A 27,206-nucleotide genomic window follows, 5' to 3' on the forward strand; every position below is an offset into this window, starting at 1 on the left:
CAGATTGACATTGCCAAATCAAGCTTGGAGACCAAATATGACAGTACCAAATATGACACTGTGTAAGTGACTGTTACTTAGTGATTTAATAGTCAACTGATATTTGAATGCCAGTTATAGACTAGATAACTTACTTAGTCATAGAGATATAGGATAAAAAAAGAGTTGTTAAACTTGGTGAGTTTATGTTGCAGTGGGAAAGACAGACCAATAATTGCATTATAGCATAACCTTGTCAAATAAAAAAACAAATCAAGACTTAAGAAGAGAGTTTTTGCAAGAGGATTATTGCAAGGGAGAGAAAGGGGCTATTGCAATAGGCAAAGGGATGCTATTGCAATAGGGAGAATACTCTGATCATTAAGGTCTGCAAACATCTTAAAGGTTAGGCAAAAAAGGTTTTTTCTGATATAGGAGGGAGTAAACAAGGCTAGAAAGAAATGATGTGGCTAAGTAGGATGAAGGGGAGTGGCATGATCTGACAACAGATCAGATAATATTTTACCCTGAGAGTAGTCTATTTCAAGATAGGCTGTTAAGGAAGAGTTGCATGCCGGCTCAGGCTGAGGGTGGGGCAAAGTTCAAGGGACTAGGGGAAGGAGAGAGAATCTTAACCAAAGTTTGGTTAACAAGTGTTTTATTCCGACTGCTCAGTATAGACAAAGCAGTTAAACTGATCATTAATAGGCAAGAATGTGAATTTAGAAAGTCTGTGTCTGGGCCTTGTCAAGGATGAATAAGAGGGACGTTCGTGGGTACAATGTAAGTAATATGGTGGAAGCGTTCTTCTTTGTATAAAACCATTTCCTGAAATAAAGGGATAAGGAGATTTCTTAACCTTCAGTGTTTTCCAGGATCACAGGGCTCAGATAAAATTCAACATTGCCAAGTGTGACAAATAAGTTATTAACACAGGATAATATTGTAGAAGGATGTTAAACTCAGATCAATGTCAAGAAAGGCTTCTTGGAGGAAAGAACTGAGTCTCCAAAAGACTAAGATAGTAAGACAAGTAATTGAGAAAGGCAGTCAAGAAACTGGAATGGCATGCAAAAAGCACTGAGGTTTGATTATCAGGTAGTTTTCAGGAATGCAAGTGGTTGAATATTGCCAGAATGGAAGGTATTATATATAGGGTGAAGGAAGATGAGATTGAGAAGGTAAGAAGGGACTAGATCAAGGATTTTGTGTGCCAAGTCAAGAAATTTGTAATTGATCTTTCAATCATATACCAGCAAAAATGCCATATCATCATATCATATCATTGCATTTTGAAAAGTTCATTCTAGCAATAGTGCATATTTTGATTTGAAGGGAGTAGGGAGTATGGATTATTTCAGATATCAGGACATTTTTAGTAAGTTAGAGAAGTGATAAAGACATGCAATAAAGCAATGGTAGAGAACAGAAGAAAATGTAGAGATCAGTTGTTTAGGATGTTGAATATATTGGATCTAACAATATTTGTATATGAAGAAGTGAAAGAGAAAGAGAGCCTGTGATGGTTCTAGGGTTTCTGGGTTAGGTTCATCTGGGCAATAGCACCATCCACTAAGAGCATGTGAGAAAGCAGGTTAGGGAAGAAGATTCATGTTTGGGCAAGTTGAGTTTACAGGAATATCTTGTTTTATTGCACTTCACTTTACTGTGCTTCACACATAATGCACTTATCACAAATTGAAGGTTTGTGGCAACCCTGCATGGAGCAAGTTTATAAGTGCCATTTTTTTGGACAGCATTTACTCACTTCATGTCTCTGTGTTACATTTTGGTAATTCTCACACTATTTCAAACGTTTTCATTATTATTATGTTTGTTATGAGGATCTGTGATTAGTGATTTTTGATGTTTCTACCATAGAAAGATTACAACTTGCTAAAGGCTCTGATGATGGTTAGCTTTATTAGCAATAAAGTATTTTTTAAATAAAGGCATGTACATTTTTTTAGACAATGCTATTGCACACTTAATAGACTACATTATAGTGTAAACATAATTTTTTTTATGAACTGGGAAACCAAAAAATTCATGTGACTTGATGTATTTCAATATTCCTTTTTTTGTGGTGGTCTGGAGCTCAATCTGCAGTATCTCCAATGTAAGCCTGTAATTGGATAATCAGTTTGACCATATTGTTCTGTAGCTCCAGAGAGAGTTCCTGCTTAAAGTGAGAAATCTGAGAGACATCAGGACATAGGTGAGTGTTGGAGCTGTGGATTTGGTTGCATCATCTGGACAGTGTGTTCAGATTGAAAAAAGACAAATGGAGAAAATCCGTTCAGTGTGACGTTAAGTAGCATATGGATATGTCTTTAAAAAGTCCAGAAGTAAACATTAGTTATAGGAAAACCAAGAGTGTGGTGTATAGAAGCCAAGGGAAGTGCTTCAATGAGAAATGTCCAATGATAATTTTGTAAAAGTATTAGATAGGATGATAGGGATAGAATTCAGTGGATTGAGATACAGGAAGAGAGAAGGTTGGACAGCAAGTGTGGAATTCTGTTTCAAGGACTCTTAATAAAAGTTAGATACAAAGGATGGAGGGTTGGGATGTGTATGATTATTTGTGTGTGTGCATTTTACAGATCGGTGAGACTACATCATATTTATAGGTGAGGCATAGGGACAATAGCAGGGAAATAATTGAAAACAGGGAGATTAAACCTAACCATGATGGAGAGCCAATCTTGGACAGGAAGTGAGATACTTCTTGTTTTAAGATTAAGTAGAAGTTGCTTCTATTCAGTATAGATAGATAAGAGTTAAGTGGGAATATAGTTAAATTTGTAGGGAAGGGAGGAGTGTTAGTTGATAGAGTTCAGACTTGATAGTCCTATATTCTCTGTGAGAAGGAAGCAAGATGTTTAGTTAGCACTAGGGAAAAGGCTTTATTGAGAATAGTACTTAAGGTTTACAGTAGCTCCTGTTGGAAACAGAAGCAAGCCGGGGCCAAGTAAAGGATTTGCTAATTAGCAATGAATGTTTGTAAGTGTAAATCTGAAGTAGTACTAATCTACAAGGCTTTGTGATTGTTTTTTTAGCAGCTGATTAAGTGTATATGTAGTAAATGTATTTTTTTTTAAAACATGATGGGGTTGATAATTTTCAGAGTAGGTACCTTACAAAAAAATGTGTTAGGTTTTTAATGCATAATTCTTACATTCAAGACATAACTAGAGTGGCTTTTTCTAACCAGTCAAATGATCAGTAGGATATAAGGAATCTATGATCCCAAATAAAAAATTTGCAGGAACAATAATCTTAGAGATAATTTCTTTAAAGGCAATATAGAATATCTTTCCCCAGGAGAATGTGCTGTCTTCCAGTAAAAGTGTGCAACATTCTAGTTAAGATGCCACAAAGTTTTGAACTACTGTAAGTTGTTTTATAAATCCATCATATATCAGTTTCCTCTGTGATGATCCACAGAATACTTTTAGAGTTTCATTGGATGTCTGTTCATGCCATTATCTTTCAGAGATCAACGTGATTATGGGCAAAATTTTATAACTATGATAGCAGATTGTGAGAAGAATCTAGAGTGGAGAAAGTTATTCTCATTGATCTTGCATTTTTTTGTAGAGAATTAAAATTACTTGGTGCTATTAATTCTTGGTCTTCTGATCTAATAAAAATAGATATGAAAATGTATTTATTATTTAACTGTTATGTGTATAATAAGATACCCGTGAATGTTTTAATAGTTTATACCATCAGACTACCAAGTTAAAATATCTTTTGGAAATACTTTCATGAACTTTAAATATTAAATATATTTTCTTTATACAGGGATCAACCTATGAGGATGAAATTGATAATATCAAATGTATTATTTCAAAAATTAATGAAATTCTGGCTCATAACTCGCCAGTTTTGATTGTTCAAAGATGGATACGTGGTTTCTTAGGAAAAAGTGAGGTATGTTTTATTTTCTTCGCTATTTGAATATTAAAAGATGATAAGACATTTCTCTAATACATGCTTTTTTGTATTCCCTATCAAAATGGTACTTTATAGACTATTTAAACTAATTTTTAGGAACACACCACAGATTCTATAGTAATATAATATTGAGCATAATCAAAATTTGATTCTCTTATTTTTTCTTTTAAATTGACCATATAAATAACTAATCGTTAAAGTTTTTATTAATCATTGTCTGAGTAATTTTGACAGTTATTTTAAATTAAACTGAAAAACATTAGTCAAAAATATATATTACATTTCTCTCATGTAATGGGATATAATAGAAATATAAGCCAGGTACAATATAACATGAGAGAAATATAAATCATATATATATATATATACACATATATGTATATATATGAGGATTTTGCATTTTGTTTGAATATGAAGATAGTTTTGCAAAACATGTGGTACCACATCAGTCTACATTACCCTTTGATTAATGCTTTTTCCTCTCTCTTTGTTCCTTACATCCCTTTCGAGTAGCTGATATTTTACAAACAGAGGAAAACTTTTCCTGTAAGAATCTCTCAACATTGTACTTGGGGAGATAAGATAGGATACTCTGTCATCAATTTATTTTAGTCGTGACAAACATCAAACATATGAAAAAAGAAATGAACATTCTCCTATAGTTTATTCTCAGATGCTAAATGGGAGAATTCATAAGATAGAAATAGAACATGGCCCTGAAATATAGGTAGGATTAAATAGATCTGGAGTTGGGAAATAGACATTCCCTGAGAAAGAAAGATTAGGACATTTCACTGAAATGATATTCAACATTCTGTGGTAAGACAGAGAGGATGTTCTTATGTGTTAGCCTGCATGTGCTAAATCATAGATGGCAATAGTCCTGATTAAGAGAGATAGTATGAGAGAAAAAACTGAACATAATATAGTGCCTGCAACTTCTGAGGATGAGGTTCCATATACTTTTCAAACCAACGTCAAAGTGAGAGAGAGTGGGTTCATCAGTGGGGGAAAAGTAAAGTGATTTGGAACAAAAGATGTGAAAAGAATCAGGCAATTGCTAACAGATACATATTTATTTAAAATATTCTATCTCATATGTTCCATTTAAATTAAGTATGCATTTTCTGTGAAATAAACATCTAATTAAAGGGATTTGTCTTTAGTTTATGCCCCTGGGACTGAGTTTTTCTCTCTTAGAATCAAATTTCCTTTGATATTCCTGTAACATGAGATAAAAACCTTGTACATGGAAACAATATCTGAAAATTCAGCATGGATGAAAAAAATTTGAATAAGCTTTGTGAGGAGAAATGTTAGTAGTAATAATATGTCACAGTGGTTCGATACAGACTGACTTTAATTCTTTTTCTCTTTAAAATGCTGTTCCATTGGGCACATTACTTAACTACTCTGGGCCTGAATTTCCTCATATGTTAAATGGTAGACAGCAGGGATTAATAGCAGTACTTAGTTCGCTGCTTGCTTATGAGAATTGAGATCATGAATATAAAGCACATAGCAACTGGCAAATGTGGATATTACATTCTTATTAGCTGCTATTTAAAAAAATATTATTGTTGTTGTTCTACCTTATGCTCCCTGCATTATATGATTTTGTGGGAAACTTACTCTTTCCTTGGATTTCTTGCTCCTTTCCAATTACATTTACCACAGCATGTGCAGAGCAATCTTTCAAAATTATAAACCTAATCTTATTCACCAACCTAAAAATCCTCCAGTTGATCTCAATTTGCTTAGGGAAAACTATTGTGATATTTGCCCCTGCAATGTTTATCACATACTTTCATTATCAACACTTACAATACTGTATTGAAGTTGTCTGCATAATTATCTATATCTCCAAATGTACTACATACCCTGTATCTATAGTATATAACAGAATGCTTGACACATGTTAGATGCTCAAAAAATATTTGCTGAATTGATGAATATATTAATAGAGAGACTGTGGAAGCTAGAATCAGAAAAATATTTCTGGATTCATCTGTGGAAAAGCAAAAGCAGAAACAACTGAGAAATATGCAAAGCTGCCCTGAGAGGTGCCTGTGGATTCCTCCAACCTAAAGGTCCAAGTTATTAGTCCTCTCATATGTCTATTTCTAGCCATGAGAAATGTCTCCCTAGGCGCAAATATTTTGTACTCTGCTTGAAATTTGTTCACTTAAACTGGTTGATATTTTATATACAGCCTTGAAGTACTGTCTAAATTTAGAAAATTATTATGATTAATGCTGTTATCTTTTTTAACATCTTTATTGGAGTATAATTGCTTTAAAATGTGTTATATAACAAAATGAATCAGTTATATGTATATGGGGATATATGTATACATGATGCTGTATCTTTTGAAGTGGTATTATTCTAACATAAATGATATGGTACAAGGGAGGTATACTTTTATTCTTAGAATGAAATATTGGGATCAGATTGGCAGCCTCCTAAACCTAAGTAAGGGTAACTACATTGAGGTCACAAGGAGGATTATTAGTTGGGTCAATGGGATGTAAAAAATGTAAAAGAATGGAAACAAACATTTATTGAATGTGTGGTGTATGCAAAGTACAATGTTAGGTATTTTAATCCACTTTATATCATTTAATACAGCAGAGCTTTTGAGTTTGTCCTGTATTTTCTATCTTATGGATGAAGAATTAAGAAGTTAAACTTGGTTGAGAGGTTGGGATATGTATCCAATGGCAGACAGCTATGGTGTGTTGGATATTTGTGGTCAGTTATAAAGAGATGAAGCTGTGTATGTTAAATCTACAAGTGTTACGTTCTTTTGTTTAACATAGCCCAAATTCTGTGCTCTTTTTACTTTTATTTCTGAAGACCTGGAAACAGCTACTTTCCAAAGAGCCCTAGTATTTTTAGTAGGGAATGGTATTTAGGAACCAAGGTCTGGGCACTAAATGTGTTCATTGCTACTGGAGTGTCATGGTTCTTAGGCTATTTCAGCAGACAGAATAGAAAATGGATTTTTAAAATCATAAATTCATATTTCTAATGCTAATCCAACACAGAAGGTTCTTCACTGACTTCTTCTTTGCACATTACACTTCCCTTCTTCCACCATGTGAATTCTGGTTGCTAACATTATCAGTAATGTTACTCATTAGCTGAATCCTAATAAACACAAAATAGTTTCAGGATTACTATACATAAACTACTATCAACAAGAAACATTTAATAAAGTTAAAACGTGTTAAAGGATTTTTTTGTCTTTAGATTGGAGATATATAGTTAAAATAATTGTTTTTTTAAAAATAATTGTTGAATGGGTACTTAGTATAATCATAGTATATTAGTTCATTATCTAATGATTTTATTTCTTTTTAATTTTTAAAATCTTATTTTCATCTTCCATTTCTCTTAGGGTATTTTCTGTTCTGTTCATTACAATTATCCTTCTCCTAGGTTAGTATTTATTTATAAAATGAGTTTTAAATGTCTCATTCTGAGTCCTATCATTGCATTTCTAAATTAGTCTAATTCTAGTTTATGTGGTCTTGTATGTCTTTTATAATTTTCTTGATACCTTTTAGTTTATTTTTTAAAATAAGACTTTTATTTTAGAGTAGTTTCAGTTACACAGAAAAATTAAGCAGGAGGTACAGAGATTTCCATTATACTCCCAGCCCTTACCCATGCATAGCCTCCCCCATTATAAACATTCCCTATCAGAATGGTACACTTTTTTATATTGATGAACTTACACTGACATACCATGATCACCCAAAGTCTATAGTTTACAGTAAACTCTTGGTATTGAACATTCTGTGAGTTTGGACAAATGTACAATGACATATATCCATCATTATGGAATCAAATTGTTTAATTTTACTGCCCCCTAAAATCCTCAGTCCTCTGCCTAGTCACCCCTATCCCCCTCTCTAACTCTGTCAACCATTCATCTTTTTATTGTCTCCATAGTTTTGCCTATTCCAGAATGTCATATAGTTAGAATCATACAGTATATACCCTTTTCAGATTGGCTTCTTTCATTTAGTAACATGGATTTAAGATTCCTCTATGTATTTTCATAGCTTGATAAGATAATTTCGTTTTAGAGCTGAATAATACTACATCGTCTGGATTTACCAGTTTCTTTATTCATATACCTACTGAAGGATGTGTTGATTACTTCCACATTTTAGCATTTATGAATAAACCTATTAACATCGATGTGCAGTTTTTTTTGTGGACAGTTTTCTGCATCTTTGGATAAATACCAAGGAGCACAATTGCTGGATTGTATGGTAAGATTTTGTTTAGTTTTATAAGAAATTGCCGAACTCTTTTCCAGTGGCTATACTATTTGCATGCCCACCAGCAATGAATGAGAGTTCCTATTGCTCCACATCTTCACTAGCATTTGGTGTTATTGTTCTGGATTTTGGCATGTGTGGTGGTATCTTATTGTTGTTTTAATTTGTATTTCACTGATGATACATAATGTGGAGCATCTTTTCATATGCATATTTGTCATCTATATATCTTTTTGGTGAGGTGTCTGTTAAGGTATTTGACTCTTTAAAAATGAGTTCTTTGTTTACTTCTTGTTGAGTTTTAAGAGTTCTTTGTATATTTTGAATAACAGTTCTTTTTTAGGTGCCTTTTTCAAAAATTTGCTCCTAGTCTGTGGCTCATATTCTCATTCTCGTAACTTTGTCTTTTGTGGAGCAGAAGTTTTAAAATTTTAATGAAGCCAAGCTTGTCAATTCTTTCTTTCATGGATTATGTCTTTGGTGTTATATCTAAAAAGTCATTGCCATACCCAAGGTCATCTAGGTTTTCTCCTATGTTATCTTCTAGGAGTTTTATAATTTTGCACTTTACATTTATGTAATAGATCTATTTTTGAGTTAATTTTCATGAAAGGAGTAAGTTCTGTGTCTAGTTTTTTTGTGTGTTCATTTTCTGCACATGACTATTTTAACATCATTTGTTGAAAAGACTACCTTTGCTCCATTGTATTGCCTTTGTTCCTTCATCAAAGATCAGTTGGCTATATTTATTTCTGTCTATTTCTGAGTTCTCTCTTCTGTTCCATTGATATATTCTTTTGCCAGTACCACATTATCTTGATTACTGTAGCTTTATAGTAATCTCGAAGTTGGGTGGTATCTCAGTCCTCTAATTTGTTCTTTTCCTTCAATTGTCTTAGCTATTCTGGATTTTGTACCTCTCAATAGAAACTTTAGAATCAGTTTGTCAATACCTACACAATAACATGCTGGTATTCTGATTGGTATTGCATTGAATATATAGATAAGTTGAGAAGAACTGATATCTCATCTATATAAAATCTTCCTATCCATGAACATGGAATATCTCCTATTTATTTAGTTATTTGCTTTTGTTCCTCAGATTTTTTTTAACATCTTTATTGGAGTATAATTGCTTTACAACTGTGTGTTAGTTTCTGCTTTATAACAAAGTGAATCAGCTGTACATATACATATATGCCCATATAGAAAAGCTGTTAAAAAGTTCTCCTTGTGCCTAAGAAAATAATATATCTTATTGTGGATAGTTACAAAAATACAGAAAGCTACAAAGTTATATTAAAATTTCCCTTACCTCATCATGCAGTGATAACCACTTTTTTTTCATTTTTTTCATTTTTATTTTTTTTAACATCTTTACTGTAGTATAATTGCTTTACAATGGTGTGTTAGTTTCTTTTTTTTTTAAACATCTTTATTAGAGTATAATTGCTTTACAATGGTGTGTCAGTTTCTGCTTTATAACAAAGTGAATCAGTTATACATATACATATGTCCCCATATCTCTTCCCTCTTGCATCTCTCTCCCTCCCACCCTCCCTATCCCACCCCTCTAGGTGGTCACAAAGCACCAAGCTGATCTCCCTGTGCTATGCAGATGCTTCCCACTAGCTATCTGTTTCGGTAGTGTATATATGTCCATGACACTCTCTTACTTTGTCTCAGCTTACTCTTCCCCCTCCCCATATCCTCAAGTCCATTCTCTACTAGGTCTGCATCTTTATTCTCATCTTGCCCCTAGGTTCTTCTACGTTCTTTTTTTTTTTTTTCTTTTTAGATTCCATATATATGTGTTAGCATACGGTATTTGTTTTTATCTTTCCGACTTACTCCACTCTGTATGACAGTCTCTAGGTCCATCCACCTCACGACAAATAACTCAGTTTTGTTCCTTTTATGGCTGAGTAATATTCCATTGTATATATGTGCCACATCTTCTTTATCCTTTCATCTGATGATGGACACTTAGGTTGTTTCCATCTCCTGGCTATTGTAAATAGGGCTGCAATGAACATTGTGGTACATGACTCTTTTTCAGTTATGGTTTTCTCAGGATATATGCTCGGTAGTGGGATTGCTGGGTCGTATGGTAGTTCTATTTGTAGTTTTTTAAGGAACCTCCATACTGTTCCCATAGTGGCTGTATCAATTTACATTCCCACCAACAGTGCAAGAGGGTTCCCTTTTCTCCACACCCTCTCCAGCATTTATTGTTTGTAGATTCTTTGATGATGACCATTCTGACTGCTGTGAGATGACATCTCATTATAGTTTTGATTTGCATTTCTCTAATGATTAATGATGTTGAGCATTCTTTCATGTGTCTGTTGGCAATCTGTATATCTTCTTTGGAGAAATGTCTATTTAGGTCTTCTGCCCATTTTTGGATTGGTTTTTTTTTTTTTTTTTTTTTGATACTGAGCTGCATGAGCTGCTTGTAAATTTTGGAGATTCATCCTTTGTCAGTTGCTTCATTTCCAACTATTTTCTCCCATGCTGTGGGTTGTCTTTTCATCTTGTTTCCTTTGCTGTGCAAAAGCTTTTAAATTTCATTAGGTCCCTTTTGTTTATTTTTGTTTTTACTTCCATTTCTCTAGGAGGTGGGTCAAAAAGGATCTTACTGTGATTTATGTCATGGAGTGTTGTGCCTATGATTTTCTCTAAGGGTTTTATAGTGTCTGGACTTACATTTAGGTCTTTAATCCATTTTGAGTTTATTTTTGTGTACGGTGTTAGGGAGTGTTCTAATTTCATTCTTTTACATGTAGCTGTCCAGTTTTCCCAGCACCACTTATTGAAGAGGCTGTCTTTTCTCCACTGTATATTCTTGCCTCCTTTATCAAAGATAAAGTGACCATACGTGCGTGGGTTTATCTCTGGACTTTCTGTCCTGTTCCATTGATCTATATTTCTGTTTTTGTGCCAGTAACATACTGTCTTGATTACTGTAGCTTTGTAGTATAGTCTGAAATCAGGGAGCATGATTCCTCCAGCTCCATTTGTCTTCTCAAGATTGCTTTGGCTATATGGGGTCTTTTGTGTTTCCATACAAATTGTGAAATTTTTTGTTCTAGTTCTGTGAAAAATGCCATTGGTAATTTGATAGGGATTGCATTGAATCTGTAGATTGCTTTGGGTAGTATAGTCATTTTCACAATATTGATTCTTCCTAACCAGGAACATGGTATATCTGTCCATCTATTTGTATCATCTTTAATTTCTTTCATCAGTGTCATAATTTTCTGCACACAGGTCTTTTGTCTCCTTAGATAGGTTTATTCCTATGTATTTTATTCTCTTTGTTGCAGTGGTAAATGGGAGTGTTTCCTTAACTTCTCTTTCAGATTTTTCATCATTTGTGTATAGGAATGCAAAAGATTTCTGTGCATTAATTTTGTATCCTGCTACTTTACCAAATTCATTGATTAGCTCTAGTAGTTTTCTGGTAGCATCTTTAGGATTCTCTATGTAGAGTATCATGTCGTCTGCAAACAGTGACAGCTTTACTTCTTCTTTTCCAATTTGGATTCCTTTTATTTCTTTTTCTTCTCTGATTGCTGTGGCTAAAACTTCCAAAACTATGTTAAATAATAGTCATGAGAGTGAGCAACCTTATCTTGTTCCTGATCTTAGTGGGAATGGTTTCAGTTTTTCACCATTGAGGATGATGTTGGCTGTGGGTTTCTCATATATGGCTTTTATTATGTTGAGGTAAGTTCCCTGTATGCCTACTTTCTGGGGTTTTTTTATTATAAATTGGTGTTGAATTTTGTCAAAAGCTTTTTCTACATCTGTTGAGATGATCATATGGTTTTTATTCTTCAATTTGTTAATATGGTGTACCACATTGACTGTTCATGTATATTGAAGAATCCTTGCATTCCTGGAATAAACCCCACTTGATCATGGTGTATGATCCTTTTAATGTGCTGTTGGATTCTGTTTGCTAGTATTTTGTTGAGGATTTTTGCATCTATGTTCATCAGTGATATTGGCCTGTAGTTTTCTTTCTTTGTGACATCCTTGCCTGGTTTTGGTATCAAGGTGATGTCGGCCTCATAGAATGAGTTTGGGAGTGTTCCTCCCTCTTCTGTCTTTTAGAGGGGTTTGAGAACAATAGGTATTAGCTCTTCTCTAAATATTTGATAGAATTCACCTGTGAAGCCATCTGGTCCTGGGCTTTTGTTTGTTGGAAGATTTTTAATCACAGTTTCAATTTCAGTGATTGTGATTGGTCTGTTTATATTTTCTATTTCTTCCTGGTTCAGTCTCAGAAGGTTGTGCATTTCTAAGAATTTGTCCATTTCTTCCAGGTTTTCCACTTTATTGGCATAGAATTGCTTGTCATAATCTGTCATGATCCTTTGCATTTCTGCAGTGTCAGTTGTTACTTCTCCTTTTTCATTTCTAATTCTGTTGATTTGAGTCTTCTCCCTTTTTTTCTTGTTGAGTCTGGTTAATGGTTTATCCATTTTGTTTATCTTCTCAAAGAACCAGCGTTTAGTTTTATTGATCTTTGCTGTCATTTCCTTCATTTCTTTTTCATTTATTTCTGATCTGATCTTTATGATTTCTTTCCTTCTGCTACCTTTGGGGTTGTTTTGTTCTTTTTCTCTAATTCCTTTAGGTGTAGGGTTAGGTTGTTTATTTGAGATGTTTCTTGTTTCTTAAGATAGGATTGTATTACTATAAACTTCCCTATTAGAACTGCTGTTGCTGCATCCCATAGGTTTTCGGTTGTCATGTTTTCATGTCATTTGTTTCTAAGTATTTTTTGATTTTGTCTTGGATTTCTTCAGTGATCTCTTGGTTATTAAGTAGTGTATTGTTTAGCCTCCATATATTTATATTTTTTACAGATTTTTTTCCTGTAATTGATATCTAGTCTCATACCATTGTGCTCAGAAAAGATACTTGATATGATTTCAATTTTCTTAAATTTACCAAGGCTTGATTTGTGACGCAAGATATCATGTATCCTGGAGAATGTTCCATGAGCCCTTGAGAAGAAAGTGTATTCTGTTGTTTTTGGATGGAATGTCCTATTAATATCAGTTAAGTCCATCTTGTTTAATGTATCATTTAAAGCTTGTGTTTCCTTATTTATTTTCATTTTGGATGATCTGTCCATTGGTGAAAGTGGGGTGTTAAAGTCCCCTAGTATGATTGTGTTACCGTTTCTTTCCCCTTTTATGGCTGTTAGCATTTGCCTTATTGATTGAGGTGCTCTTATGTTGGGTGCATAAATATTTACAATTGTTATGTCTTTTTCTTGGATTGATCACTTGATCATTCTGTAGTGTCCTTCTTTGTCTCTTGTAATAGTCTTTTTTTAATGTCTATTTTGTGTGATATGAGAATTGCTACTTCTGCTTTCTTTTGATTTCCAAGTTCATGGAATATCTTTTTCCATCCCCTCACTTTCAGTCTGTATGTGTCCCTAGGTCTGAAGTGGGTGTCTTGTAGACAGCATATATATGGGTCTTATGTTTGTATCTATTCAGCCAGTCTGTGTCTTTTGGTTGGAGCTTTTACTCCATTTACATTTATGGTAATTATTCATATGTATGTTCCTATTACCATTTTCTTAATTGTTTTGGGTTTGTTATTGCAGGTCTTTTCTTTCTGTTGTGTTTCCTGCCTAGAGAAGTTCCTTTAGCATTTGTTGTAAAGCTGGTTTAGTGGTACTGAATTCTCTTAGCTTTTGCTTGTCTGTAAAGGTTTTGATTTCTCCATCGAATCTGAATGAGATCCTAGCTGGGTAGAGTAATCTTGGTTGTAGGTTTTTCTCTTTCATCATTTTAAATATATTCTGCCAGTCCCTTCTGTCTTGCAGAGTTTCTGCTGAAATATCAGCTGTTAACTTTATGGTGATTCCCTTGTATGTTATTTGTTGTTTTTCCCTTGCTGCTTTTAATATGTTTTTCTTTGTATTTCATTTTTGATAGTTTGGTTAATCTGTGTCTTGGCATGTTTCTTCTTGGGTTTATCCTGTATGGGACTCTCTGCCCTTCCTGGACTTGATTAACTATTTCCTTTCCCATATTCAGGAAGTTTTCAACTATAATCTCTTCAGACAGTTTTTCAGTCCCTTTCTTTTTCTCTTCTTCTCCTGGGACCCCTATAATTCGAATGTTGATGTGTTTAATGTTGTCCCAGAGGTCTCTGAGACTGTCCTCAATTCTTTACATTGTGTTTTATTTATTCCCCTCTGCGGTAGTTAGTTCCACTATTTTATCTTCCTGGTCACTTATCCATTCTTCTACCTCAGTTATTCTGCTATTGATTCCTTCTAGAGATTTAAAAATTTCATTTATTGTGTTGTTTATCATTGTTTGTTTGCTCTTTCGTTCTTCTAGGTCCTTGTTAAATGTTTTTTTGTATTTTCTCGATTCTATTTCCAAGATTTTGGATCATCTTTACTATCATTATTCTGAACTCTTCTTTACGTAGACTGACTATTTCCTCTTCATTTGTTTTGTCTGGTGGGTTTTTTTCTTGGTCCTGTATATGCTGTGTGTTTCTTGTGTTCTCATTTTGCTTAACTTCATGTGCTTGGGGTCTCCTTTTTGCAGGCTGCATGTTCGTAGTTCCTGTTGTTTTTGGTGTCCGTCCCCAGTGGCTAAGGTTGTTTCAGTGGGTTGTGTAGGCTTCCTGGTGGAGGGCACTAGTGCCTGTGTTCTGGTGGATAAGGCTGGATCTTGTCTTTCTTTTGGGCAGTTCCACGGCCGGTGGTGTGTTTTGGGGTGTCTGTGACCTTATTATAATTTAAGGCAGACTTTCTGCTAGTGGGTGGGTTTGTGTTCCCATCCTCATAATTGTTTGGCATAGGTGTTCAGCACTGTAGCTTGCTGGTCATTGAGTGGAGCTGGGTCTTGGCATTGAGATGGAGATCTCCTGGAGATTTTGGCTGTTTGATATTACATGGAGCTGGGAAGTTTCCAGTGAATCAATGTCCTGAACTCAGCTCTCCCACCTCAGAGGCACAGGCCTGACAGCTGGCCAGAGCACCACGACCCTGTCAGCCACATTGAAAAAGTGAAAAAGGAAAAAAAAAATATATATATATATATATCGTTGCTCCCAAAGTCCACTGCCTCAATTTAGTATGATTCGTTGTCTATTCAGGTATGCCACAGATTTAGGGTACATCAAGTTGATTGTGGAGATTTAATCCGCTGCTCCTGAGGCTGCTGGGAGAGATTTCCCTTTCTCTTCTTTGTTCGCACATCTCCTGGGGCTCAGGTTTGGATCTGGCCCCACCTCTGTGTGTAGGTTTCCTGAGGGTATCTGTTCCTGCTCAGACTGGATGGGGTTAAAGGAGCAGCTGATTATGGGGCTCTGGCTCACTCAGGCTTGGGGGGTGGGGTGGGTACAGAATGTGGGGTGAGCCTGTGTTAGGAGAGGCCAGCGTAACATTGCAACGGCCTGTGGTGCTCCGTGTGTTCTCCCGGGGAAGTTGTCTCTGGATCATGGGACCCTGGCAGTGGTGGGCTGCACAGGCTCCAAGGAGGGGAGATGTTGATAATAACCTGTGCTTGCACACAGGCTTTTTGTTGGCTGCAGCAGCAGCCTTGGCATCTCATGCTCGCCTCTGAGGTCCAAGCTGATAGCCACAGCTCATGCTCATCTCTGGAGCTCGTTTAGGTGGTGCTCCGTATCCCCTCCCCTTGTGCACCTCGAAACATAGAGGCAAGAAAAAGTCTGTTTCTTCTTCGGCAGTTCCATACATTTTCCTGGACTCCCTCCTGGCTAGCTGTGGCACACTAGCCCCCTTCAGGCTGTGTTCTCACAGGCAACCCCAGTCCTCTCCCTCGGATCCAACCTCCGAAGCCAAAGCCGGAGCCTCAGCTCCCAGCCCCCACCCACCCCAGCGGGTGAGCAGAAAAGCTTCTCAGGTTGGTGAGTGCTGGTCGGCACTGATCCTCTGTGTGGGAATCTCTTTGCTTTGCCCTCTGCACCCCTGTTGCTGTGCTCTCCACTGTGGCTCCGAAGCTTCCCCCCTGCCACCCACTGTCTCTGCCAGTGAAGGGGCCTCCTACTGTGTGGAAACTTTTCCTCCTTCCCAGCTCCCTCCCAGAGGGGCAGATCCCATCCCTATTCTTTTGTCTCTTTTTCCTTTTTTCTTTTGCCCTACCCAGTTACATGGGGAGTTTCTTGGCTTTTGAGAGGTCTGAGCTCTTCTGCCAGCGTTGAGTAGGTGTTATAGGAGTTGTTCCACATGTAGATGTATTTCTGATGTATTTGTGGGGAGGAAGGTGATCTCCATGCCTTACTCTTCCACCATCTTGAAGGTTTCCTCTTTCTACATCATATTTTATATCTTTTTGTTTTTTGTATCCCTTAACTCCTTATTGTGGATATAGATAAATTTACTACTTTTCTCTTTTAACCTTCCTACTAGCTTTATAAGTGCTTGGTTCACTACTTTTATTGCATGTTTGCCTTTACCAATAACATTTTTCCTTTCATAATTTTCGTATTTCTAGACCTGGTCTTTTCTTTTCTCCTTAGAAAAGATCTTTTAACATTTCTTTTAAAAGTGGTTTGGTGGGCTTCCCTGGTGGCGCAGTGGTTGGGAGTCCGCCTGCCAATGCGGGGGACGCGGGTTCGTGCCCCAGTCTGGGAGGATCCCGCGTGCTGCGGAGCGGCTGGGCCCATGGGCCGTGGCTGCTGGGCCTGCGCGTCCGGAGCCTGTGTTCCGCAGCGGGGGAGGCCGCAGCAGTGAGAGGCCCGTGTGCAGCAAAAAAAAAAAAAAAAAAAGTGGTTTGGTGATATTGAACTTTTTTAGCTTTTGCTTGTCTGCAAAAACTTTTTATTTTTTCTTAAAATCTGAATAAAGTCTTGACAGGTAGAGTATTCTTGGTTGTAGGGGTTTTCCTTTTATCACTTTGAATATATTGTGCTACCCTCTTCTGCCCTTCAAAGTTTTTGATGAAAAGTCAGCTGATAGTTTAATGGGAGTTCCCTTTTACTTCACTAGTTGCTTTTCTCTTGCTGCTTTTAGGATTGTCTCTCTGTCTTTAATTTTAGCAATTTTAACTATAATGTGTCTTGTTGTGGACCTCCTTGGATTCATCTTATTTGGGACTCTGTGTGCTTCCTGGACCTTGATGTCTGTTTTCTTTCCCAAGTTAAGGAAGTTTTCAACAATTATTTTTTTCAAATAAGTTCTCTGCCCTTTTCTCTATCTCTTTGCCTTCTGGGACCCTTATAATGTAAAAGTTATTATGCTTTATTTTTCACAGAGTTCTCTTAACTATCCTCAGTTTTTAAACTTCTTTTTTTCCCTTATTTTCTGTTTAGCTTGTGTGATTTCCACTACTCTGTCTTTCAGTTTGCTGATCTTTTCTTCTGTGTCACTTAATCTACTGTTGATTTCTTCTAGTGTATTTTTACTTTTAGTTTTTTTATTCTCCAGGTAGGCTTGGCTCTTTATGTTTTCCAACTCCTCATTAAAATTCTCACCGTGTTCATCCATTATTTTCTCGAGTTTTTTGAGCATCGTTATGATCATTACCTTGAACTCCTCAAGGTAGATTGCTTATTTCCACTTCGTTTTGTTCTTTTTCTGAGGTTCTGCCTTGTTCCTTTGTTTGGAACATATTCTTTTGTCTCCTCATTTTGCCTAATTCTCTGTGTTTATTTCTATTTATTAGGTTGATTATATTTCCCAATCTTGGAGAAATGGCCTTATGTGGGAGATACCCTATGGGGCCCAGCAGCATACTCTCCTCTGGTCACCAGAGCTATATGCTCTAGGGGATGTCCCCTATGTGGGTTGCATGGGCCCTTCTAATGTGGTGGGGCTGACTACTATAGGTGTGCTGGCAGTTGGGGCTGGCACCCATAATAATAGGCTAGAGGGAGGACTTCATAATGGCTCTTGCCAGTGTTAATGTCCTTGGTGTAGAATGACCTCCCAAAAATGGCTACTGCCAGAGTCTTTGTGCCCATGAGGAATCCCAGCTGCCTCCTGCCTCTCGGGAGAATCTCCAAGGTCAGTTAGTGGGTCTGACCAAGCTCTTTTCAAATTACTGCATTTGCACTGGCACTCAGAGCAATGTGAAATTTTGTACACACTACTTAAGAGCAGAGTCTCTGTTTCCTACAGCCTTCAAGCTCTCCCATATGCAAGCCCCACTGGCCTTCAAAGCCAGACATTCTGGGGAATCATCTTTCCAGTGCAGGACCCATGGGCTAGGGAGTCCAATGTAGAGCTTGGACCCCTAGCTCCTTGCGAACAACCTCTGAAGTTGTTATTATCTTCCTATTTGTCAGTTACCTACTGGGGTTGGGGGTCTTGATTATATCACAGCTCCGCCCCTCCTACCCATCTCATTATGGTTGCTTCTTTATATCTTTAGTTGTAGAAAATCTTTTCTGCTAGTCTTTAGGTTGTTGTTATAGATAATTGCTCTATCAATAGTTGTAATTTTGGTGTGCCTGTGGGAAGAGGTGAGCTTAGGGTCTTCCTACTCCATCTTGGCAACACACTGCAACCTCTGTTTTTAAATTTGTGCATTTAGACTATTAACTTTTTAGTGATAATTGGTACAGTTTGATTAATATCTGTCATATCCATTACTGTTTTTTATTTGTTGCCATTGTTTTCCTATTTTACATTCCACTTTTTTCTTCCTTTTGTGGTTTTAAGTGAGCATTTTATATGATTCCATTTTCTCTCCTTTCTTCGCATATTGATTACCACTTTTACAGTGTTTGCCCTAGAGATTGCAATATACATATATAGCTAATCCAAGCCCAGTTTCAAACACTATACCATTTTACAGGTAGTATTAGTATCATATAATAACAAAACAATCCTAATTCCCCCTTCCTGTCCGTTGTATCACTGACTTCAGTTATTTCACTGATACATACGTTAGCATATATATGTATGTATGTTGTATGTAGATGTGTATATATTATATATATACATAATTGAATATATTGATGCTATTGTTTTGTACAAACTGTTATCTCTTAAGTATAAGAAAAATAAAGATTTTATTTTAACTTCACTTATTCCTTCTTTGATTCTCCTCCTTACTCTTTGTAAGTGCAAGATAATGACTTATTTTTTTTCTCTCTAAAGAACTTCTTTTAGCATTTCTTATAAAGCAGTACTGGCAAAAAAACTCCCTAGGTTTTTGTCTTTATTTCTTTTTCACTTCGAAAGATAATTTCATAGGGAATAGAATTGTAGATTAGAGGATTTTTTCTCTCAATACTTTAAATATGTCACCCCATTTTCTTCTTGCATGATGTCTGTGGAGAAGTCATATATACTTCTTATCTTTATTCCTCTATAGGTAAGATTTTTCTCCCTCTGACTTCTTTCTGATATGCTTTAGTTTGAAAATGATGTAAAGTTTTTGGCATTTTTCCTGCTTTGTAACCTCTGATCTTCCTGGATCTGTGGTTTGTTGTCTGGCTTTAATATGGAGAAATTCTCCATCATTATAGTTTCAAATATTTCTTCTTTTCATTTATCTCTTCTCCTTCTGGTATTTCCATCACAGGTATGTTGCACCTTTATAGTTCCACAGCCCTTGCATATCCTATCCTGCTTTTTTTGTCTTTGTTCTTTTTGCTTTTTTGTTTTCAAGTATTCTACTGATGTTCTTTCCTTAGCCATATCCAATCTAGTAATAAGCCCATTGTAGACATATTCATTTCTGTTGCAGTGTTTTGATCTCTAGCATTTCTTTTTGATTCTATCTTAGTTTTTTTCTCTCTCTGCTTACATTGCCCATCTATTCTTGTAAGCTGTGTGGTTAATCCATTAGAGCCTTTAGCATATTATTCATAATTGTTTTAAAAGTTCTGGTCTGATAATTCCAACTTCCCTGCCATGTGTTTCTGATCGTTGTTCAGTTTCTTTAAATTGTGCTTTTTTTCCCCTTTTGGTATGTCTTGTCATTTTTTTTTTTTTTTTCTGATAGCTCAACATTATGTACCAGGTAAAAGGAACTGTTGAAAATAGGTCTTGGTTATTGATGCTGAGGTGTGGGGAGGGGTAGCATTCTATACTCCTATGATTAAGTCTTAGACTTTTAGTGAGTCTGTGCATGTGAACTATAAACTGACAAGAGCTTCTCATTTCTTTTCTCCCCCCTTTGGTGTGACTAGATTGCTAGAGTGAGCTGGAGTTTAGTACAGCTGACCCTTGAACAACATGGGTTTGAACTGCATGGGTCCACTTATGCACAGATTTCTTTCAGCAAATACAGACTACAGTACTACATGATCTAATGTTTGTTGAATCTGTAGATGTGGAACCGTGGATATGGAGGGTTGACTGTATAAAGTTATATGTGGATTTTTGACTGTGTGAGAGGTTGATGCTTCTAACCCCCATGTTGTTCAAGGTTCAACTCTATTTCCTTTCTCTCATGTGGAAGGCTTGGGCCAGTTGCAGTTGGGTTTTCCCTTCTCCCAGGTCAGTTAGGCTCTGATAATACCCCAACAGGTTAGGCTGTAGTTAATTACATTCACCTGAGGGCAGGCCTTGTTTAAAAAGAACAGAGTGCTCTGATTTTTTCAAATTGTTTCATTTTCCCCTCCCACTTTTGGAAGCACAAGGAGATTTTTCTCTGATGTTTACTGTGGGAATCTGGTCGAGCTCCTGGAGGTAAATCTCACAGTACTGTGGTAGTCTCCTTATGACTGAGTACCCCTGGAGTTTTAAACTCTCAGTGTTGTCCACACTGAGCCTCCAGCAATTTGTCACTGACAGTTCAGATTTTCCTACCTCGGCACTGGTTTTGTTGGCAGTTTCCTCTTATGAGTGTTTGCTCAGGTAATCTGTGATGATTTATATTCACCTATCTCTCAAATCTTGAAGGCAACAGTGTGCCCTGTGTTCTACTCTGTCTTAGAGATCCAAGAAAAGTCATTGGCTTTTCAATCTATTCAGCTTTTTAGTTGTTGTTAGGACAGAATGACAGTTTCTAAGCTCCTAATATGCAGAACTGGACTTAAATTTATTTTGAAATAATAGGTTATAGTTTTATCTTTTTTGCAGGCTTCACTGTCTGGCTTGCTCTTATTGTCTATAGTGATGTTACTTTGCTTCTTGTTGTCTTTTTGCTTTATAATAACTCTATAATAAATCTTTATGGCTTTAGATAGTGATCCTATTGTATTGCCCATTTTATGAGAAATCAGTTTTTAATCAACTTTAGGAGGCTTTTTTCAGGTTCTAAAGTTCTTTATTCTGTTCTTGTTTGTTTGTTTTGTGTGTGTGTGTGTGTGTGTGTGTGTGTGTGTGTGTTTAGTTTCCGAAAGTATCATGGCTTACTTTCTGAATTCTCTTTCTCTGGTCCCCAGCACTCCCTTTTTAATGCAGACTTTTTTTTTCCTCTCTATTTTTCTCCATTGTTTCTGTGTTGCTCAATTTTGATTCTATCTTCAGGAGTTTCTTCTCAGTTTTGGGCTTTGACCTAGAGAAAAGCACTGGCTAGTTAGTTTTGTGGGTTTGTAGGCCCAGAATACTCTAGGACCTTCAGATCTTACCACTGAACCCTTGTATTCACACACTATTGGAATATGCAAAACCCCACTAGGATTTAGCTTCTGTTGTTTTTAAAAAAATTTTTCTTGAAGTATAGTTGATTTTGGCCATCATCAAAAAAATCTACAAACAATAAATGCTGGAGAGGGTGTGGAGAAAAGGAAACCCTCATACACTGTTGGTGGGAATGTAAATTGGTACAGCAACTATGGAGAAAAATATGGAGGTTCCTTAAAAAACTAAAAATAGCTCTGTTCTTAAATTGTCTCTCCAAGCTTTCCAGGGACTGTCTTTAGATTTTTTGTTTTATTTCTATCCATCACATGCATTGTTTTCCTTTGTTTCCTACTGCATAATTGCTAATATCACAGTGGTCTGATGGATGTCAGTGGTTTTTCCGTATTCCTGTAAATTTTGGATTTCCTGGGGATATCTTCTCACATAATGTTGGTATAGGTAATGAAACATTTTTGCTATCTAGTTGTTATATCTGTTTTTACATGGGAATATGGGTAGATTTAAAAACTATGTGACTGCCATGATTATTATTTCAGAGTACCCTTATAAAACATGAAGCTGGTTGACCAGCATCATTTACCAGGTATTTCTAATGAGCTAAATTTCTGTGACTTCCATATTTTAGATGATATGTATTATCTGGATTTAGTTCCTAAAAATATAAGAGGGTTGCGGAAATCAAATATCCTACAATTACAAGAAAGAATGGTTAGAGGTACTTGGATATTTATATATCAGAAGAGTTACCTAAGGATATTTCAAAATAGCTGAATAGTTTATGGTATTGCATATAAAATAGTATATATACAATATATACTAGTGTAGTATACTCTTAGTATATATATGCTATATACAAATAGTAAACAGAATAGATAAAAGGATCAAGAATAAGGATGGGACTTTCAGAAAGACAGGTTTCAGCTTGTTTTTTAAGAATAATATCTAACTATTATGATTGTTTGAATGGTATGGTTATAAATTTCTTTTGACATATAGTGTTAAAGTAGGAATTGTCTGCATGCCAGTGTTGTAATAAACTGGGTTTTAGCAGAGATCACATATGTATAACATCCAACACCTTTTTTTTATATGTACAGATGGCACATGGTGCCAATTTTATCTGCAGATATTACAGCATTCAAAGTTTACAAATTACACCTTTGCCACAGCCTTGGCTAAATCTTGAACTAGTGCAGAATTCAGCTGTGCTAAGGAGCTGATCTTAGCATGCTTAGACATTATATACTTGTTCTTGATAGTCATGTGCTTTATAAGCCCACAATTCAGCATGACTGCATTCTTAGTCAGGTGTTGCATAACAACAAGAAGGGATTCTTCAGTGTATGAAAGGTAATCCTGTAGAATTGGTGTCCATTCAGTATTATCAAGAATTTTCAGTGCTAAGTCAAATGTCCCACGGCAATCTGAGGAGGAAAGTGCACCATATTGTAGTCCAAAATAGTTCCATAAGATATGTATATAAATAGGAAAATAATATGTGATCCTATTCAGACCAGGAGCAAAATACAGAGGCCTGTAGTCAGCACTATTATATTAAAACTACTGAAAGCTTTATCTAATTTGATAATATTTTTTTAAAAAGAAGAAACAATGTATGTTTTAGTCATAATTGGATTCAGTTCTGTGTAACAGAGACCTCCTAAAATAATGGTTTAAACTAGGCAAAAGTTTTACTTTTTATATTAGAAGAGTCCATAGTCCAAGAAGTACAAAGTGTACTTTGTACAAGTGTGACTCTGCACAAAATCAGGACCCAAGTATCCTTTTTATTCTATCTTCCTATCTTGTGTGTTCTATCCTAAGTTCACATGTGTTTCAGAATGGCTGCCAAAGTTCCAATTGCTATATCTGGTTGCATGCTGGAAGGCTCATGCAGTACTGAATGGCAGAAAGGGCACATCACCACACTAAAGCAGAAACTTTAATCAGCCTAATTGGGAATAAAGCATTTCCTCTTAACAGTTCCTTGGCCAGAATTTAGTAATATGGGCACACTGGCAACAAGGAACGCTAAGAAACAGGATCTTTTATCTGGCCATTTTGCTACTTGTATGAAATTTGGTTTCTGTTACAAAGGCTAAAAGGGAGGATTTGAATTGGAAGGTAGTTAGCAGTTTCTACTACAGCATATTTGAAAGCAAAAGACAAAATTATAATTATTGCCTAATAGATCTAAATTCACATATAAAAAAGGAAGAAGTTTGACATATCAAGGATCTAAGCATCTGTCTCATGAAGATAGAAAAGTAGCAGAATTTATACCCAAAAAGAGTAAAAGGAAAGGAATAATAAAATTAGTGTCAGAAATAGATGAAATATAAAACAAGCATACAATGAACATGAGAAAATGTGCATAAAAATCAATAAAGCCAAATGGACATATATACACTAACAAATGTAAAATAGCTAGTGGGAAGCAGCCGCCTAGCACAGGGAGATCAGCTCGGTGCTTTGTGACCACCTAAAGGGGTGGGATACGGAGGGTGGGAGGGAGACGTAAGAGGGAGGAAATATGGGGATATATGCATATGTATAGCTAGTTCACTTTGTTATAAAGCAGAAACCAACACACCATTGTAAAGCAATTATACTCCAATAAAGATGTTTAAAAAATCAATAAAGCCAAGAATTGGTTATTTTCAAAGAGTAATAAATTGATAAAGCTCTAGCAAGACTGCTATAACAAAGAGATAGAGGAAAAACTTCAAATTACCATGATAAAGAACATCGCTGCATCTTCACAGAAGTTAAAGGAAATACAATGAATAACTTTATGCAAAATAATTTGACAGTTTGTGTGAAATGGACAAATTCTTTGAAGAAACACAATTTTCAGTCTGACAGAAGAAGAAATAAAAATGCTGAATAGTCCTTCATACATTAAAGAAATTGAATCCATTATTAAAATCTTTCCCACAAAGAGACTTCAGGTCTAGATGACTTTGCTGGTGAGTTACCCTGCACATCTAAGGAACATATAACACCATCTTAACCAAAATTTCTGAAGAGTGAATAAGAATACTTTTCATGTTTTGAGAGGTCAGCATAACATTAAAAGCAAAACCTGAAAAGGACCTTACAAGAAAGAGAATTGCAGGCCTGTTTTATGTATGCACATGTAAAAATTATAAAACAAAATATTAGAAAATTAGATCTAGTGACATATAAAGTGGTTAATACCCTATAGCCAACATAAGTTTATTTGAAGAATAAAAAATTAGCTTAACATTAGAAAATGAGTCACATAACAATATGAGTGGGGGAAAACACCTCAGTGTTTCTCACTTTGCCCAGTATCAGGTTAACTAAAATTTGTGTATATTTTGAATGAATGTGTCCTCATTTTTCAAGGTTCCAAAGTAACTGAGACTTGATCTCATTTGATCTCATCTAACTTGTGATAGGCAGAATTTCAAGATGGCCCACATGATCTTTGTTCCCTGGTGTTACTCCCACAATCATGTTATATTATGCAGCAGATGATATTTTGCAGATGTTATTAAGGTTCCTTACTAATCAGTTGACCTTAAGATAGATTATCTGAGTGGGTCTAACCTAATCAAATGATCTCTTTAAAAACAAAGAGTGTTCTCTGGCTGATGGTGGAACAGGATATCAGAGAAAGTTGAAGCACAAGAAGGATTTGATGTACTGTTGCTATCTTAAAGGTGAAGGGGACCACATTTAAGTGACATGAGAGTGACTTTATGAGCTAGGAGTGACCCTCCACCAATAACCAGCAAAAAAATGGAGACTTTAGTCCTATGCAAGAAAGTGGATTCTACCAACTAGTTGAATGAGCTTAGAAGGAGATTTTTTCCAGATAAGAAAGAACCCAGACCGGCCACAAAGTTTGTGCAATTCGTTACTCAGTAATAGAAAACTAATATATAATAGAGTTGTGCAAAGTGAGGTTATAGTTCTGGTATATGCAGCGTTTCATTAATGCAGTACCTTGTAAAGTGAGGTCTACGTGTATACAATCCTTTCAATGTCTGCACCAAAATCATAAAACTCAACAGTCATTTAAGGTTAAATATATATATATATATATATATTTAGCAATCTAGGATTAGAAGGAAACTTTCTTAATCTAACAATACGTATATTTTAACTCATTTATTAATACTTAGTAGTGAAATATTGGAATTATTCTCCCTGAGGCCAGGAACAAAACAAGGGTGTCAACTGTTAGTATTTTTATTTAGTACTGAAATGGTGAACATAGATCAGTGGAACAAAGTAAGGAAAATAAAAAGGAAGTTAAAAGATTAGAAAGTAAGGAAATTGTAATTTCTTGTAGATGTCATGATTTTGAATGTGCAAGCTAGTAAAATAATAATACAAAAACCAATAGTATTTAAATATATTGTAACAATCACCAATTGGAAAATTAAATTAAAAGCTACCATTTATAGTAGTATAAAAACCTCACCATTTGTTGGATTGGTCTTCCAAAGGCAGACACAAAAACAAGATGAGTTGTACAAGAAATTTATTGGGAGAAATACCTTTGACAAACAAAAGAGGAAGGAGTAGGAATAGGCAGGGAAAAACCTTCACATTCTGATGATAATTTGACACCTGTGAAGGGAGAGAGACAATAGATTGGGCAGAAAGAGACTCAGCAACACAATTCTGAAGAAATTTAGGCCAGGCCTTTGGGGAATCCCTGAGCAAAACTTGAACATTGGAGGAATCCTGCATCAGGCAGAAATGGGCCAGCACTAGTACAATACCTCAGTCATTGACTGGGAATAGCCTTGGCAAAAATGTAGTGATGGATCTAAAGAGGCAGCAGCTGGGGCTGCCAGTCAGCTGTGCTTCTTATAGTGGGTTCTCTTCAAGGAGATCTGAGCAGCACACTTCCATGGCTGTCATAAACCATGGACTAAGGATACATGAAAGGAAAGGTGTGAATTAGCTCTGAAAAGAAAGCTACCAAACATTACTGATAGAACAAGATGAAAATAAATATAAGAATACATCATTTTTATGATATTGGATGAATCAATGTAATAAAGATGTCTGTTCTTTCTAAATTGATCTATCTATGCAGTGCATTCCTCAACAAAATTCTAGCAGTTTTCCTTTAATAACACATACTTTGAAAAATAATATTGTGTTGGCATTTCAGTTTGCCTCTACTCACTCTCTAAATCCCATTAAACTGATAGTATGAGGATTTAGAAAGGCAGAGGGCAAGAGAAGGGCAAAGAGAAAGAGAGCGACAAATTTTTGCAAACTAGGAAGCAGATAGGTATGTATAACTGACTTTGCAGATCTTAGGAACCTGTAGCTAGAGATCAGAAATCTCTGGTCTTTAAGATGGCTACCTGATTTTGTCAATAAATTATATTGGAACACCGTCACACCCATTCTTTTATATATTG

The 27,206-nt window shown here is 35.8% G+C and overlaps 1 protein-coding gene across 1 annotated transcript in view; it reads left to right on the forward strand.

Moving 5' to 3' along the window:
• Positions 1 to 1,115: 1,115 nt before the first annotated feature.
• Positions 1,116 to 27,206, forward strand: part of LRRIQ3 (leucine rich repeats and IQ motif containing 3) — a gene marked incomplete at its 5' end in the record, with an annotated part of 160,098 nt that continues 134,007 nt past the window's right edge. Inside the window, 3 exon segments of the mRNA XM_081214271.1 lie at positions 1,116 to 1,160; positions 3,790 to 3,918; positions 8,146 to 8,225. Coding sequence (XP_081070397.1) covers positions 1,116 to 1,160; positions 3,790 to 3,918; positions 8,146 to 8,225 — 254 coding nt within the window.

The sequence above is a fragment of the Mesoplodon bidens genome (assembly GCF_964165515.1).
Source record: "Mesoplodon bidens genome assembly, chromosome: 2".
Lineage (NCBI taxonomy): Eukaryota > Metazoa > Chordata > Mammalia > Artiodactyla > Ziphiidae > Mesoplodon > Mesoplodon bidens.